Below are 15,498 nucleotides of genomic sequence, written 5' to 3' on the forward strand. Positions count from 1 at the left end.
TGATTCGGACATGGAAGTTTCTTTAAGTCAAGTTTTAGTTTCCCGCCTGCACAGAAATGATCTCAAAATGGAGCTTTTGAAAATGTTCTCCAGGGTGGAGATTTAAAAAAATGTTTCTGTGTTTTCATGTGGACGGATGTTTTTGGAAACGTTGACACACACCTGCATAGTTTCTGCTGTTTCATGAGTGAGGAAGATGCTTTGTGGTCCTACATGGCTGATAGCTGGGCTGCTTTGTATGCTGATATCAGGTTTGATTATGATTATGATGTTACCAAGCACACAAGCTAATTATTTCATCTTTGCTTTATCATTAGATGAGAAATGATTTGAATAGCAGTGCAAAGTTTTTGGAGAATCAGACCCTCTCTATAATAATGCATGGACTGCCATGTATGATTTGCTCCCAGTGCTGTTCCTTTGATTCTGCGCCGTTCTCACTGAGTTAAAGAGCATTTTCAGGGCTGTACAGAATGATTTTGAAGGCGTTTGATGTTTGAAAGAGAATTATGCATAATGAGGAAAAATCCATGCTTTTCATATGTTTAAGGAAAGTTTGTATGTGACCTCTGCAATTTCTTTTTTCCTGATTAATCGGTTGATCAAAACTGTAATGAACCGATTAATCAGTAATTGAAATCATGGTTAGTAACAGCCAAAGTATTTACCACATAATTTAACCAGTGCTGATTCACTATGCGGTAACGTGATAGGCTGACCTGAGTGACGCATCTCCAGATAGCCATGGAAAATTCAACGAGAGAAGTGGAATGATGGGCCATTGAGAGGGAGAGAGAGAGATGGGGAGGGAAAAAAAAAAGAACGATTGAATGTGTCACCAGTAACCTTTTTGCTTAATGTAGCATGCAGGAGAAGAATTAACACTGCGCAGTGACAACAGAGCCCCTGAATGGAAAATCGCTTCATCTTTCCTACTCCGCGTTCCTCTCTGTGACCTCAGAGTGCAACACACACACACATATACATGCACATATACAAGCACGCACCAAACACAGGCTCCCACAGTGTTTTGGTTGTGTTTGGCACACTGTGAAATCGGGAGACCTTAATCAAAGGTAAATAAAAACACAGTGAGTGTTACAACCCTCACTGGTTGCTATGATGGAGCTCAAGGGTGTAGTACTCACTTTACATCCTTCTCAGTTAAAGGCTTGGAGTGAGATTTACTTCTGTGAGGTTTGGTTTGCTTCTCTTCACTTCTGTCTATATATCGTCGTTGCTGGACCAAAAACTTTTCTCCATTTTTTTTTCTTTTTTTTTTTTTGTTGTTTTTCTTTTTTTGTGCAGAATTCGACTGTCGGCTGCTCTTTGCACTGTGTTGAAATTTCCTGATGGATGGATCAATAGAAATTACTCAAAACACATCCTATCCATCCATTAAATCCATATAAATCATATAAATCAATTAGATTCTATTCTATTCAATTTTAAGAACGTATTTTCTTATGTCATGTAACATCATTTTGGAGATATGAAATTTTGCCATCGCTGTAACATTAGTGTGTGTGTGTGTGTGTGTGTGTGTGTGTGTGTGTGTGTGTGTGTGTGTATGTGTGTATGTATATATAATGTGCGCGTGTGTCTGTCTCTCTCTCTTTAGCGCATGCATTGCCAATGTTCCGAGAGGCGAGACAGCGAAGCACCAGGAAGCAGCTGGAGAAGGACCGGCTTGACCCTTTGAGGTCCCACAAGCCCGAGCCGCCTGTATCTGGTCCAGGTGATGTAAAACCCCCATCAAATGGTGGTCTTTTGTCTTACCAACACAACCCCAATGCTGATGTAACACACACACACACACACACAAGCGTTTGGCCCACCAGGCCCCAGTTGCTCTGTCCCCATCCTCCAGATCTTAGGCTGCCGCGGCTGGCCTCTGTGGGATTGAGACTGCAGGTTTAAGTAAACACACTGTAGGATTACATTAAAGACTTGGCAGAGGACCAACAGGGACTGGCTTGGCTCTTCCCCTGCTCTGTTTGAGTCAGCCTTCAGAACAGAACCACGAAAAAAAAGTGAGACGCAGGCCCAGGACTGCGGGGACAACGTTCTGGCCTCCTCGACCTTTTCCATGTCCTGTCAGTAGCGGTGAACGGCCGCCCTCCTCAGGACCACAAACTCCCTTTAAAGCAAGTTGATGAAAGTTAAAAAAAAAAATGCCCTTAGACAGTCCATCCTCCAACAAATGTTTTGTGTACTGAGTATCATTCTTTAGTTTTACACTGGAGCTATAAGCTGTATCAGGATCTCAGACTTGGTGTACAGTGGTTTATCTATAATTGTGGGAAAACATTTCATCGTGTTACATGATTTTTGATTCTCTAAGTGAAAATGAGTTAACGTGTTCTCTGCGGACATTTCTGCACATTTTAATATGCAGTTACTGATGTTTTGCTGAATTCAACAGTTTAACATTGGCTAGAAAAAAATAAAACCTAAATGTAGCCTGAGCAAAACTGACACATATTAAATTGTATGTTTTCCCCCCAAAATGTTTAACTTGGCAAATAGATAGATAGATAGATAGATTCAACTTTATTACTATCATTACTCAGTATAAGTACATGGCAACGAAATGCAGTTAGCATCTACCAGAAGTGCAAATAGTAGCAAATAGTGCAAAAAGAGAGTGTGCAAGTGTGCAATAAATAGGCATAGTGCAACATTACAGTATATAGAATAAATTACTTATAGATATGCAAAAAAATAGATTATAGATGTGTAGATATATACATGAACATGTTGGAGATGTACACTGTATAGAATAACTGTTGCGATGTGTTATTTACATGGCAGTAGAATGTTACATTTGTGCAGTGGTAATAATGATGAATAAAATAAAATAAAACAACAGCTCTGATTGGTGAGTGTAGTATGAAAGGCAGTGTTCATAGTCCGCTGTGTGCAGTATGAGTGGTAGTGATATCAGCGAGGTGTGGAGTTCAGCAGAGTGATTGTGGAGGGAAAGAAGCTGGACCTGAGCCGACTGGTTCTGGCCCGGATGCTCTTGTATCTCCTCCCGGATGGAAGAAGGTTGAACAGTTTGTGGTAATATAAATAAATATAAACGATGCACTAAAATATGAAGCTTGTTTGCATAGTTAGGTTTGAGGTATTTCACTTAATGTAATTTGACCAGAGCTGTTCAGAGCAAGGCTGTTCAAATGAATACAAATATGCAGTAAAATAAATAATAAATTTGTATCTGTAAAAATGAACAAAAGTAGCTTGTATCATTATCAAAAGTAGGAATAATTATCTTGAACTCTGAATTATGTCTGTATTTTTGTCTTTGTTTATAGATAGTATGTCAGATGGGTGTGTGAAACCACATAAGCAAGTCCATTTGAGATTACTTAGCAACCCAACTGGTTTAAGCAAGTATGTGTTGATTTAAGCAGTTTATAGGGTCTAAACTTCCCTTGCTTGTTAACGTAGCCTCATAACTCCACATCTAAACGTTGGACACCAAACAAGTCTTTGCTGATGCACTACATTTGGGATAATTATGCAAGTCAAATTTTTTTGCCTACAGCTTAACCAGAGGGGTCTCACTAAGCTCCCTAATCATGCAACAGGAACCCAGCAGCCCATCTCTGTGCCTCCATCAGGTCTTTGTGTATCTTGTGTTTAATCACAACATAAATACACTTTCGCCATGTGTGGGAGGATGTTTTCCTTAACATTTAGGCATGTACACGTGAAGGAGGAAGCCCCTGGTTTTCCTGACCCATCTCCCTTAACCCAGCCCTAAATGTTATATGACGAATTAATTTAAGGCTGTATTGAGTTGTATTTGTACGATTTAGAAGGGGGTCCGCAGTCCGCCTCATGTTTCCTTTTCTTTCTCCTGTTTTGGAGCAGGCAGAGGTGGTCGTGTGGCAGCCCATGGCGGCACCCTGTCGTCCTTCATCGTGAAGAACATTGCACTGGACAAGACGGACGACAGCAACCCCCGAGAGGCCATCCTGCGGCACGCCAGAGACGCAGCTGAGAACCCATACTGGGTCGCCCCGGCCTATAAGCAGTAAGTAACCCTGCAGTCGTTTCACATCACTCCGACAAGGTAAGGGTGAAGAGATAGGAGATGGGAAAAAGAGATAGGAAAAAAGAGGGACAGGCAGGTCTCTGATTAGATAGAGTCTTAGGAAAACAGGAAAAAAAACAGCCACCTGGCAGGCATAAATGCAACATGGAGCCCCTCACGCAGACGAGTGCGGCTGTAACTGGAGTGCGCTGAGGGGCCTTTGTGTGTTAGAGTGCATGTTTGTTTGTGTGTGTGTGTGTGTGTGTGTGTTTGTACGCATGTGTGCGTGACTCCTCTCAGGTTGCACCTGCATATCATACCCCTGTTGTCACACCTTGACTGACTGAAGCATGAATGTTTAAAAAGCTGCGCAGGTTTGGAGGACTACCTGAGATGACTCATGTTGCAGATTGATCTGTAGTAGAGACAAAGGTCATCGGGAGGAGATGGAAAATAGCAGTAGTTAGATGAAAAGGACTGTCAGGTTTTCTTAAAGTGCTTATTGGTAAAACGTTTCTTGCAGACTTCTCATTTGGATTAATCACTCGGAAAAATTGAACATTTTGTAAACTTGTCTGCTCAGCTCCTACGACAGTGCATCAGTCTCTACAGCGAGATTTTCTGGCTTAAAGACAAGAAAAAAAGACTTTGGCTGACGTGACTTAAGTGTTGTAGGAACTACAACTTTTTAGGGTGTTTTTGAGGGAAGGCTGTTTACCTTTTTCTTCCTATGTTTTCTAATTGCTGTTACAACGGACAGAACGGATGACTTGAGTGACAGAAATGATGAGGAGGACATTGTAAAAGCTAATATTAGCAAGGTGGCTACCTAGCTGTCTCGATTCTTTACCTGAGCTTGGTTCATATTACACATTTTACACTGTAATGCTGAACTCCACAGGCATTTTTCATTTGAGTTCAACAACCAAGCTAAGAGTTATAATATTATCTGCTTGGTTGTGTTCATTACATTTACATTTACATTTACAGCATTTAGCAGACGCTCTTATCCAGAGTGACTTACAAGAAGTGCTTTGTCTATCTAGAGAAAGTATCTTTGCTAGTTACCAATAGCTTAGAGAAAAAGACAGTGCTGGGCTCAGATACTGCTAGAAACAAATGTCACTGCAGACACCAAGAGAAAAAGAAACAGAGTTGAACGCAGAACTCTGTGCCATTCAAAGCAATACAATAACAATAAGATACAATACAATACAATAAACTACAATACAGAGTGCGGTTCATTAGCCTCTAGATCACTGGCCCGGTTAGGTTAGCAGGCAGGATTGGTTGGCACCACAGGGATTCTCAGTTGTTGTGTGATGTATTTGCCTTGTGTTAGCTGGGTGTTGTAGTAGGGCAGAACATGTTCATGAAAGCAGTATATAAAATTGTACTACAATTGCTGCATGGCAAAGTAGTGCATACCATGATATTGTACATTTTAAATGTGAGTTTTAGGCTGGGATCCCCTTTTAGTCGAAGTGCACTGGCTCATCTATGGAGAAAATAGCGTTTCGTGCCAAATAGGTATTTTAGCAAGATGTTTTCCAACTTTTTGGAATTTTAATGGCTGTCGAAGCCCTAATTTTATGCTCTGTTTATATATCGTTAAAAATGTGGACTGCAGACTATAAGCAAAGGCACCTGTCTTGGTTTTTGTATTGACATTTTTGGCATGTGCATCACAGTTAAGAGGGTAGCTTTTAGTTCCCAAAAGAACTGAAAAAATGCTTTCTCCTGGAGCATTGGCTGATAAGAAGCTGTCAGCCTGCTATCTCCCCATCTCGCCCCCTCTCCTTCATCCTCTTTCCTCCACGGGATGTTTACCTGGACTGGGATGAAGGAATGGAGCTGCTTTCAGAGGTGGTCTGTTCACCAACCAGCTCGTCCGAAAAGAGTCCACCCTGACAAGGCCTGATTAGTAACAGATAGCAGAGCTCGATCAGCCCCTTTGTAACTTGTGTTAGTGGGGTGGTTTAGCCATCAATGCTGTTGATGAATTATTGTTTTTCTTTTCAAGGGGATATGAAGATCCTTCTGGTGTTATCCAGATTGGATTAGTATGTAGAAGTTGGTAGGGGTGTAAAAATGGCGTCATGATGCTTCAGTCTGAAGAGGCCGATTAACTGACATTGATTCTGTAATGTTACAATCACTTACAGTAATATTTGATAGTGTTCTCACGTTGCTTTGGCCAAAATAAAATCCTCTGGTTATTTTCAGTCATAAAAATAAATAAAAAGTAAAAAATTGTTTTTATTGTCTGTATTCCACTACTGTACAAATACAATCATGTGTAAAAGTTTTAGGCAGCCATAAAGTGTTTAAAACTATTTTTTGTTCCAAAAAGCGAATATCTACAAAAAAAACCATAAAAATAGTCAAATATAACAAGACTTGTTACTTGTTTTTAAAAAAGTGATTTAACATAGATGAATAGCCTATAGTTTCATCTATTAGTATTTAAGATTTCATGATGCAATCAAGTCATTTTACTACAGAACTGTAATTGCAGTAAATCAAATAATGTAAGACGTCAGAGATTTACAACCCTAGAACAATGCATAATCACTGAAGACAGTTTCCCAATGCCTGATATGCTTCATGATATTTAGTTTTTCTGAAATTTGATAGCAGGGATGCTCTAAAATTTCAGCCACTGAAAGAGACGAACAGCTGAAATGATTGACTTCAAAAAAACAGATTTAATGAGCAGACATGAAAGAGTGGAAATGTAAGGCTTTTCTAATTAAGTTTTGGTCTGAACTTGAATACATCCTGAGAAATTTCTGTCCGAGTCAAACCTGAGGCACAACTTGAGTCTGAACCCAGTTCTTACAAAGACACTTGCTTCATTTTGTTGCTATGTCTTTTGTTGCTTACTGTACATTGTATTACATTGGATCTTAAAAATATATATACTATACAAAAAAGTAAACATACTTTTGGCTGGACTAATATTTAAACCCCAATTCCAAATACGTTGGGACGCTGTGTAAAATGTAAATAAATGTAAATAAAAACGGAATATAATGATTTGCAAATCTCACAGACCCATATTTTATTGCCATCAAATATTAAAAGAGTTAATATTTTTCACAAATTGGTCAATTTTCAATATCTGATATCTGTTCTAGGTTCTATTGTGAATAAAATATGGGTCTGTGAGATTTGCAAATCATTATATTCCGTTTGTATTTACTTGTATGCACATTTTACCCAGCATCCCAGCCTTTTTTGGAATTGGGGTTGTACTTCGCTGAATCGATTCACTGTGTTACTTTCTGCTAATTCATGTTCTCGTGAGCGTCTCATGGGATTCCGTCACAAATGATGTTTATGGGAGCAGGAAAACAAAGTAAGAAGAAAAAGTGAAGCAGGGTAGAATCTGTCAAGAGAGCGGGGGCTGTACAAACACAAGCTTGAAATTTGAATGGGTGCATATTTGACAAACGGAACACAAAACGTATTTGGAAAACATAAATAGTCGTGTTAAGACAAACATTTAAACCTGATTTGTCTTCTTCCGCTTTCTCAAAGTGGGTGTTTTCAATTCTGAAAAACGGAATGGGAATTGCTTTAAAGCCCTTGATGTTTCAGTCACTGATATGTGTAGATCTCAACGTTATGATGAATGAAAATGGAATTTTAAGTGTGGTACATTTGAGTAATCCATGGGATTACTTAAGTGTGCTATAATTTCATTTTGTGACACAGACGTTTACATGTTCTGTTGTAGCCTAACAGTGTCGAGAATTTGAAATATAGGCCACTGTCGGTGACTCTGACGTATGAACGGTAACTTGTAACTTTATCCGCATCATTACAACGGAGCGCAGCCTTTTAGAGTAGCGCGTCCTCGTCCACGCACATCCCTCAATTACTACAGCTAATGACACTGTTGACACTAACAAGAGCTATTGTGGCACTTTGGCATGGAAGAGGGTTCCAAGGCCGAACGATCCTGTTTCTTCTTTTGTCGTGCAGCTTTAATTGCTTTCCTCAGGTGTCGGAGAGCAGACCGGTGAGGCGCAGACACACATACACGCACACATAACCTCAGAGACCTGCCCACATAGAAATACTGTGCAGCAGACATTCGAGAACCTGGATAGTGATTGCATGTCAACCGCATACCTTCTCTTGTGTCCTGTGTCACTGCTGTCTTTTGCTTCTGCTACTACACGTACCGTGTCTTTCCACTGATGTGTCTTCGGTTCATACTTCCATGCTAGTTACCATCACCAGTGATCTCGATGATCTCATTGGAGAACACTGCATCTCTATGTCCTAGCGGTGTGTGGCATATGGCAGCTGGACCTGACCGGACCACGCGCTAGCATTAGTGTGCGGTTAATTGAGTGCTTCCATGAAGCATGCAGGGTTGTAATCTCTTTGAACTACGCAGAGCAGGTGGTGAGGTCACTGTTGCCCTTTACAGGACCAACAGTGTTTAAAGATAAGGGAGGGGTGGGCGATTAGGCTAAAATACAACATCACGTTCATGAAGACATTTTCAAGATACACGAAATGCATCACATTTTGTTTTTTTTTTGTTGTTTGATAAATTGAAACTTACAAAATGCAAAGGATGCCATTACATTTTGGATGCTGAAAGAGAAAAACTGAAACGTTGAACTGAACATTTTCATGAAAAAACAAAGATCAAGGCCTGCAACAAAGCACTAAAATGTAAGACTTGAAAAACGGTTTGGTAATGAAAATGAAGACTAATGATTTAAAAATGCTGTTTGTTCCCTTGACTTTCCTGCACATGTTCAAACAGCTTGAGAAGTAGTAGATCAGCAGCGAACATGTGGGTTGTGTGGAACTATTGGCTTCTTTGCTGCTTTCTCTGAGGGACGTAAGATAAGTGCTGAGCATCATAAGGGAGTAAACCACCCAAAACCAAAACCTTCACCACACTATTAATGAAAATGCAACATCCTGCTCAATAAGCAGAATACGGCAAATAATAGAAACAGAAAGAAATCACTGACACCATCACTGACACTAACCAGTTTTTTGAAATGATAAATCCATGAATGACTACAAAAAGGCATATCATAACAAAAAACAAAAAAAAAGACCAGACGTACTCCATTGTGACGGATGCTGGATTGTATGGCTACAGTATTTACAGACTACATTATTTAATGATTTGTGTTCAGTTTATTAATGAAACCTAAAATAAATTTTTTTAGTTGTATTTATTTTTATTTCTCAGTTCAAATTTGTCTTATTGAAAGTAGATTTAATCAATAATTATGATTTTTTTTCTTTTTCTGTTTTGATGTTTTTCCCCCCATTATGGATGTTTGTACATTCATTGGTCACTTTATTAGGTACACCTCTACACTCGTTGAAACGTTTGTCAGATCCTTTTACCATAGCTGTACAATTACTACCACAGCAGGACCACCACAGAGTAGGTATTATAGCACTGCTGTGACTCCAATGTTGTGGTGTTAGCACTGGTACGAGTGGATCAGACACAGCAGTGACAAGAATAGTCCACCAGCCAAAAACATCCAGCTGACAGTGTCCTGTGACCACTGATGAAGGAATAGAGGATGACCGAGACAAACTGTGCAGCAACAGATGAGCTACTGTCTCTGACTTTACATCTACTGGACCAACAAGACAGGTCTGTCTAATAGAGTGGACAGTAAGTAGAGTGAAAACTCCAAAACTTGTGTCTGATCCACTCCTACACATACAGTACAAATACACCACCACCGCTTCAGTGTTACTGCAGTGCTGAGAATGGTCCACCACCCAAATAGTACCTGCTCTGTAGTGGTCTTGTGGGGTTCCTGACAGGGTAAAAGGGGGCTAACAAGGTATGATGTGAAACAGATGGACTACAGTTTGTAATTGTAGAACTACAAAATGCATCTATATGGTAAGTGAACTTCCAAAATGGTAACTTTACAGGAGTTTATTTTCAATGTAAATGAATGGAACCAGAATTTATATATATATATGTGTGTGTGTGTGTGTGTGTGTGTGTGTGTGTGTGTATGGTATGTGTATGTATATATGTATATATATATTTTATATATATATATATATATATATATATATATATATACAGTACTGTGCGAAACTTTTAGGCATCTAAGCAAATTTTTCAACAATTTACCTCTGCAGTGAGTTTATCACAATATACATTAGAATAAAGTCATATTTATAATTCAAATAAACATAAAAACAATAAAAAGTAACAAGAATTTCTTGGGTCCATATTTTTCCTTGACACCTTCACAGCCGCCAGAGGTAATTGATGATATTAACAAGTCTATCATGAGCACAATTTACTGAGCACTGATTGGTCAAAACAGGAGCTGCTTTTTAACTACATATAATACTGGGCTTCCTCGAGGAGAGGCTTGGAAATGGTTAAACAAACACACTGACATCCAGAAAATCACTATTTATTATTTATATGATTTTATTTATTTATGTATGTGTATATATATATACTACAAAATGCATCTATATGTTAAGTGAATAAATCATTATGAATTAATATTCTATAAATTGTGTGGGTGTATATATATATATGGACATATAAAAATAGTTCAAACTGCAGTTCTACAGTAAAAAACAATTAAGTATTCAGACCATATATTTACAAGGATTAGGTCATGACCCAAGGCATTAATTGCACTAGTTTAATATACACAAAATAATCAGTTAGAATGGACATTGTGTTGGGAGGTATCTGTCCCAACCATAACCCCTAAATTTACACTTGAGAAAGTAAGACTTAACATTTTTTAATGATCTTTTTGAATCCTTTAAAATTGAAAGGTTTTAAAAAAATCATGAACCTATTTTTAAATAAAAAAAGTTATTTAAAGAATTCAGTCCCACTTTTTTCATGTCACTACCAAAACAAAGAATTTTATTGCATAGGCAGAGCCGGTCTTAAAAAATGTCACTAATGAAACATGTATTTTCTGCAATTAGGTAAACTTTAGTGTTTTAATGCTGTGGTGTAGTGTAGTGGTTAACACCTTTAGTGTAGTGGTTGGTGTAGTGTAGTGGTTAACACCTTTAGTGTAGTGGTTGGTGTAGTGTAGTGGTTAACTCCTTTAGTGTAGTGGTTGGTGTAGTGTAGTGGTTAACACCTTTAGTGTAGTGGTTGGTGTAGTGTAGTGGTTAACACCTTTAGTGTAGTGGTTGGTGTAGTGTAGTGGTTAACTCCTTTAGTGTAGTGGTTGGTGTAGTGTAGTGGTTAACACCTTTAGTGTAGTGGTTGGTGTAGTGTAGTGGTTAACACCTTTAGTGTAGTGGTTGGTGTAGTGTAGTGGTTAACTCCTTTAGTGTAGTGGTTGGTGTAGTGTAGTGGTTAACACCTTTAGTGTAGTGGTTGGTGTAGTGTAGTGGTTAACTCCTTTAGTGTAGTGGTTGGTGTAGTGTAGTGGTTAACACCTTTAGTGTAGTGGTTGGTGTAGTGTAGTGGTTAACTCCTTTAGTGTAGTGGTTGGTGTAGTGTAGTGGTTAACACCTTTAGTGTAGTGGTTGGTGTAGTGTAGTGGTTAACACCTTTAGTGTAGTGGTTGGTGTAGTGTAGTGGTTAACACCTTTAGTGTAGTGGTTGGTGTAGTGTAGTGGTTAACTCCTTTAGTGTAGTGGTTGGTGTAGTGTAGTGGTTAACACCTTTAGTGTAGTGGTTGGTGGAGTGTAGTGGTTAACACCTTTAGTGTAGTGGTTGGTGTAGTGTAGTGGTTAACACCTTTAGTGTAGTGGTTGGTGTAGTGTAGTGGTTAACACCTTTAGTGTAGTGGTTGGTGGAGTGTAGTGGTTAACACCTTTAGTGTAGTGGTTGGTTAGTGTAGTGGTTAACACCTTTAGTGTAGTGGTTGGTTAGTGTAGTGGTTAACACCTTTAGTGTAGTGGTTGGTTAGTGTAGTGGTTAACACCTTTAGTGTAGTGGTTGGTTAGTGTAGTGGTTAACACCTTTGCCTTTCACGCTGTAGGCTGGGGTTCAATCCCCCACCAGGGCAAGCACCCTACACTATACCAATAAGAGTCCTTGGGCAAGACTCCAAACACCACCTTGGCCTACCTGTGTTTAAAAAAAAAAAAAGATTGTAAAGTGGCTCTGGATAAGGGCGTCTGCCAAATGCCGTAAATGTAAATGTAATGCAAAATATTATAATTTTGTGTGTTTACAACTGTTCAAGTGTGTGATTGCTAGTCATGTACTTGCTAGAAGTTTTGAGTTATGGTTTAAATCATTTTTACATTTTGCTAATTATGCTCTTTTTGTTATGAAACAAGCTTTTGGCCATTGTTCATTCAGTACTCATGATTTCCACGATATGCTCAGAAAACGACGCAGTGTATTTACGTGATTGATCACAATACGGTTAATTACTGTCCTATTGCAACGCCCCTAAGATACGGTGAGGGAAACGAAGTTTGGTCTGTATGTGGAGCATTTGTCCAGCTTTCTCTGAGGTGTCGGGACATTTGTTCTCAGTGCATTCTCTTTATTATGTGCCCGTTTCTCTGGTGAAATTGCGTCCCCACCATGACTCACCCAGGACCAGATGTTGCATTTTAATCACTGTGCTGAATAGCGTGATGAAAGTAGGGAAATGGTTTAATCCCCCTGCCTCCCTATCGCGCTCTCTCTCTTTCTCTCAGTCTCTCTCTCAATCACTCCGGCTTTCCCTTTCTGTCAGTCTCTTTTTCTACCACTCCTTCCCCCAAACATACTCTCTTAATCTCCCTCACTGAGGGCCTTATTCAGGCTCTCCCAGAAGCTTTGGCAAGTCTTTCTTGATTAGAGTAGTAACAGCAGTTCCCAGCATTTTCCCACCGCACAGCCCTTTTCAAACTTCAGTCCGACCATATTGCCATCATTTGTCAAGGCACCTACTTGTGTATGTTAATTTTTCTTATTGAGAGGAAATGCTGTAACAGATGTAGCAGCACACACGGACATTTGTATTATAGACCACATTATAAATATAATAATAAATTAGCTTATTTTAAAAACACGGTTACAAAATGCTTTACAAGAAGATTGAAAGAGCCATGTTGACCATAAAATTCTAACAAGTCCCACTTCTCTTAGTTATTATCTGTCAAACTTTCAGCTTGAACCACCTGGTAGTAACTGTAGCACTAAAAAGTTCATTAGTGCAAAGGAACATTTTAGGAACACTTTGAAAAAAGTAAAACACCAATACCCTCCAAATTTTCTGGCCAGAATTTTTCTGAATGATAAGTTATTTGGAACACTTAGCTTGTGTGGGTACAAAAAAATTGGCCCTATGACCTAGCCATAGATGAGTCAAATTTGGATTTGGATCCGACTTGTTTCATTGTCTTCATCTAAAAGTTTTTGCTCATCAGCTGATACGCTATGAATTTGCACACACTTTATGTAACCTCTTGCCAGGCATTCCAAATGAAATATTCCACTGCTACACTTTGACCTAAATGCTCTTCAGATGCTCTCGGAACATTTATTCATGTTTTCTGGCAGTGTCTTCTTGCGAAGCATCTCTGGGAAATGACAGCTTCCTTGCTCACTGCTCTTTTAGAAGATGACCTACCCTTAGATCCAGCTTTGGATCTTTCTGTTTGGAGACATTTCAGTACTTAACGTGAAACCCATCGTCGTCATCATCATCATCATCTTTAACCGCTTAATCCAGATAAGGGTTATGTGGTAACCCTTCCTGGATCGGGGCCTAGAGAACTGTGGTCTAGGGATCATCAGAGATCATCAAGTTGTCTGGTGGGACAGGGTCTCTGGTAGGGACCCTGGTAGGGTCTCCCGTGTTGAACAGTACTGGAGTGAAGACCCCAGCAAATTTTATCCAAAATCCTCTGTGTCTAAGCGACACAACATATGGTGTACCCTGTCCAGGAGAGGGTTACCGGGACATACCCTTGGAGCCAGGCCTGGGGGTAGTGTGGCCTTGTAATCCTTGTGGCCGAGCAGCCCACATAACCCAGCCAGGCTCAGTATGAGAGATCCAGCATAGGGGACCAGTGTAGTGCCATATAGGCGGTAGGAGATGGCAGGGAGGTCCTTAGCAGCATGGTCCCCTGCAGCAGAAATTTGAAACCAGGTCAAAAGAACATAGTAATGGCTTTCTTTGACAGCTGTAAAGACCGCAGATTTGAAATTTTGGGCAGAACTGAGTGTGCACTTAAGATCTGCATTCTTGCTCTATTTTATGTATGTTATGGTGCTGGAGCAGGTCACTGCCAGACTAAATCGAGCAAAGGCTGATACTGTGGTACTTGGTCTGCGGCAGTTGACTGTCTTGAAGTTTGGAACGGGACCTTGTTGAATTTATATTATTATAATATTATTTTAGACTTTGCTTCTTTATGTATGTCTGTCTGTCTGTTGGTCTGTCTGTTTACTGAAAATGTTTAGTAAAAGTATTTTCACAGAAAATGAAACATTCTTCATTTAACCAAGTAATTTTGAAATTGTACTGCCACTGCCATTTGTCCTTTGTTTTATCTTCCTTCATGTGATGGATGACGTAGTGTGTAGTGATTGTTATGATTGGTGAGAGATACCAGTCAGTATTTTGCAAATGTTCAACTGAAAAGGAAGAAATGACTGAAATCAAAGACAAAATATGAGATAAAGTTAAATAAAGTAGGAACGGAGGCATGTGCACTATATCAAGGGTCATCTCTAAATAACACTTGGGAGATGCGGCTGAAACGGGTTGACTTCTTGTCTCGTTTCTTGCGTAGGACTCAGCCGGATCCTGTGTTTGCAGAAGAGGAATCCGAAGAAGATGACGATGACAAGGAGCCAGAGTGGAAGAAGCGCAAGATCTAAAGAAGAGCACTTCTTTTCCTTTTCTCTCTCCCTGTGGAGAGTTTTCAGGGACACAGAATCTGGTGGAGTTTGTAACCTCCCAAAAATGTGTTCAAACTCTTTTTTTCCATCCAGTTTTAGTGCATGTGTACGTATGCGTGTGCGCAAGAGAGAGAGCGAGCGAAGAGACAGCTTCAGCATTGTGATGAGCCCATTTGTAATTGATTTCCATAATGGGCAAAATTCCTAGTTGTACACACTGTGGTTTGGATATAACTTCCCTTTGATATTATTTTTTCTTCTTTTCCATTCGTACTTTTCTGTCGTGCTTAAAAATAAACATCTACTGTGTGTGGTCAGTTTGCGTTTAGTCATTTAAGTGTTGCCACTGGCAAAACCAGCCGACAATTACGTTCACTTTTTGTGTGTGTTTTTCCTCCACTGTGTGTTTGTTCACCTCTTTCGTTATGACGTGTGGGAAAACATAGATGAGCCCCCTCTAAATGATGTGTGACCATCCATAAATTTCTCTAATAAAGGAATGTGATATATTTTTTCTTTCCTCATGCTGCAGGGCGCCCTCGGAGCCTCTCTGCAGTTGCCGCGTCGTTTCGATTACCACTTAGTGGCCTTCCAG

The 15,498-nt window shown here is 39.6% G+C and overlaps 1 protein-coding gene across 1 annotated transcript in view; it reads left to right on the forward strand.

The window, feature by feature from the left end:
* LOC108414432 (WD repeat-containing protein 70) overlaps window positions 1-15,220 on the forward strand; it is a 73,646-nt gene extending 58,426 nt beyond the window's left edge. The window contains exons 16-18 of the mRNA XM_037546917.1: window positions 1,622-1,738; window positions 3,883-4,045; window positions 14,795-15,220. Of these exons, the coding sequence (XP_037402814.1) occupies window positions 1,622-1,738; window positions 3,883-4,045; window positions 14,795-14,882 (368 nt within the window). The 3' untranslated portion in view covers window positions 14,883-15,220. The remainder of the gene's footprint in view (window positions 1-1,621; window positions 1,739-3,882; window positions 4,046-14,794) is intronic.
* Window positions 15,221-15,498: the final 278 nt, after the last annotated feature.

Source organism: Pygocentrus nattereri, chromosome 18 (genome assembly GCF_015220715.1).
Source record: "Pygocentrus nattereri isolate fPygNat1 chromosome 18, fPygNat1.pri, whole genome shotgun sequence".
Classification (NCBI taxonomy): Eukaryota; Metazoa; Chordata; class Actinopteri; order Characiformes; family Serrasalmidae; genus Pygocentrus; species Pygocentrus nattereri.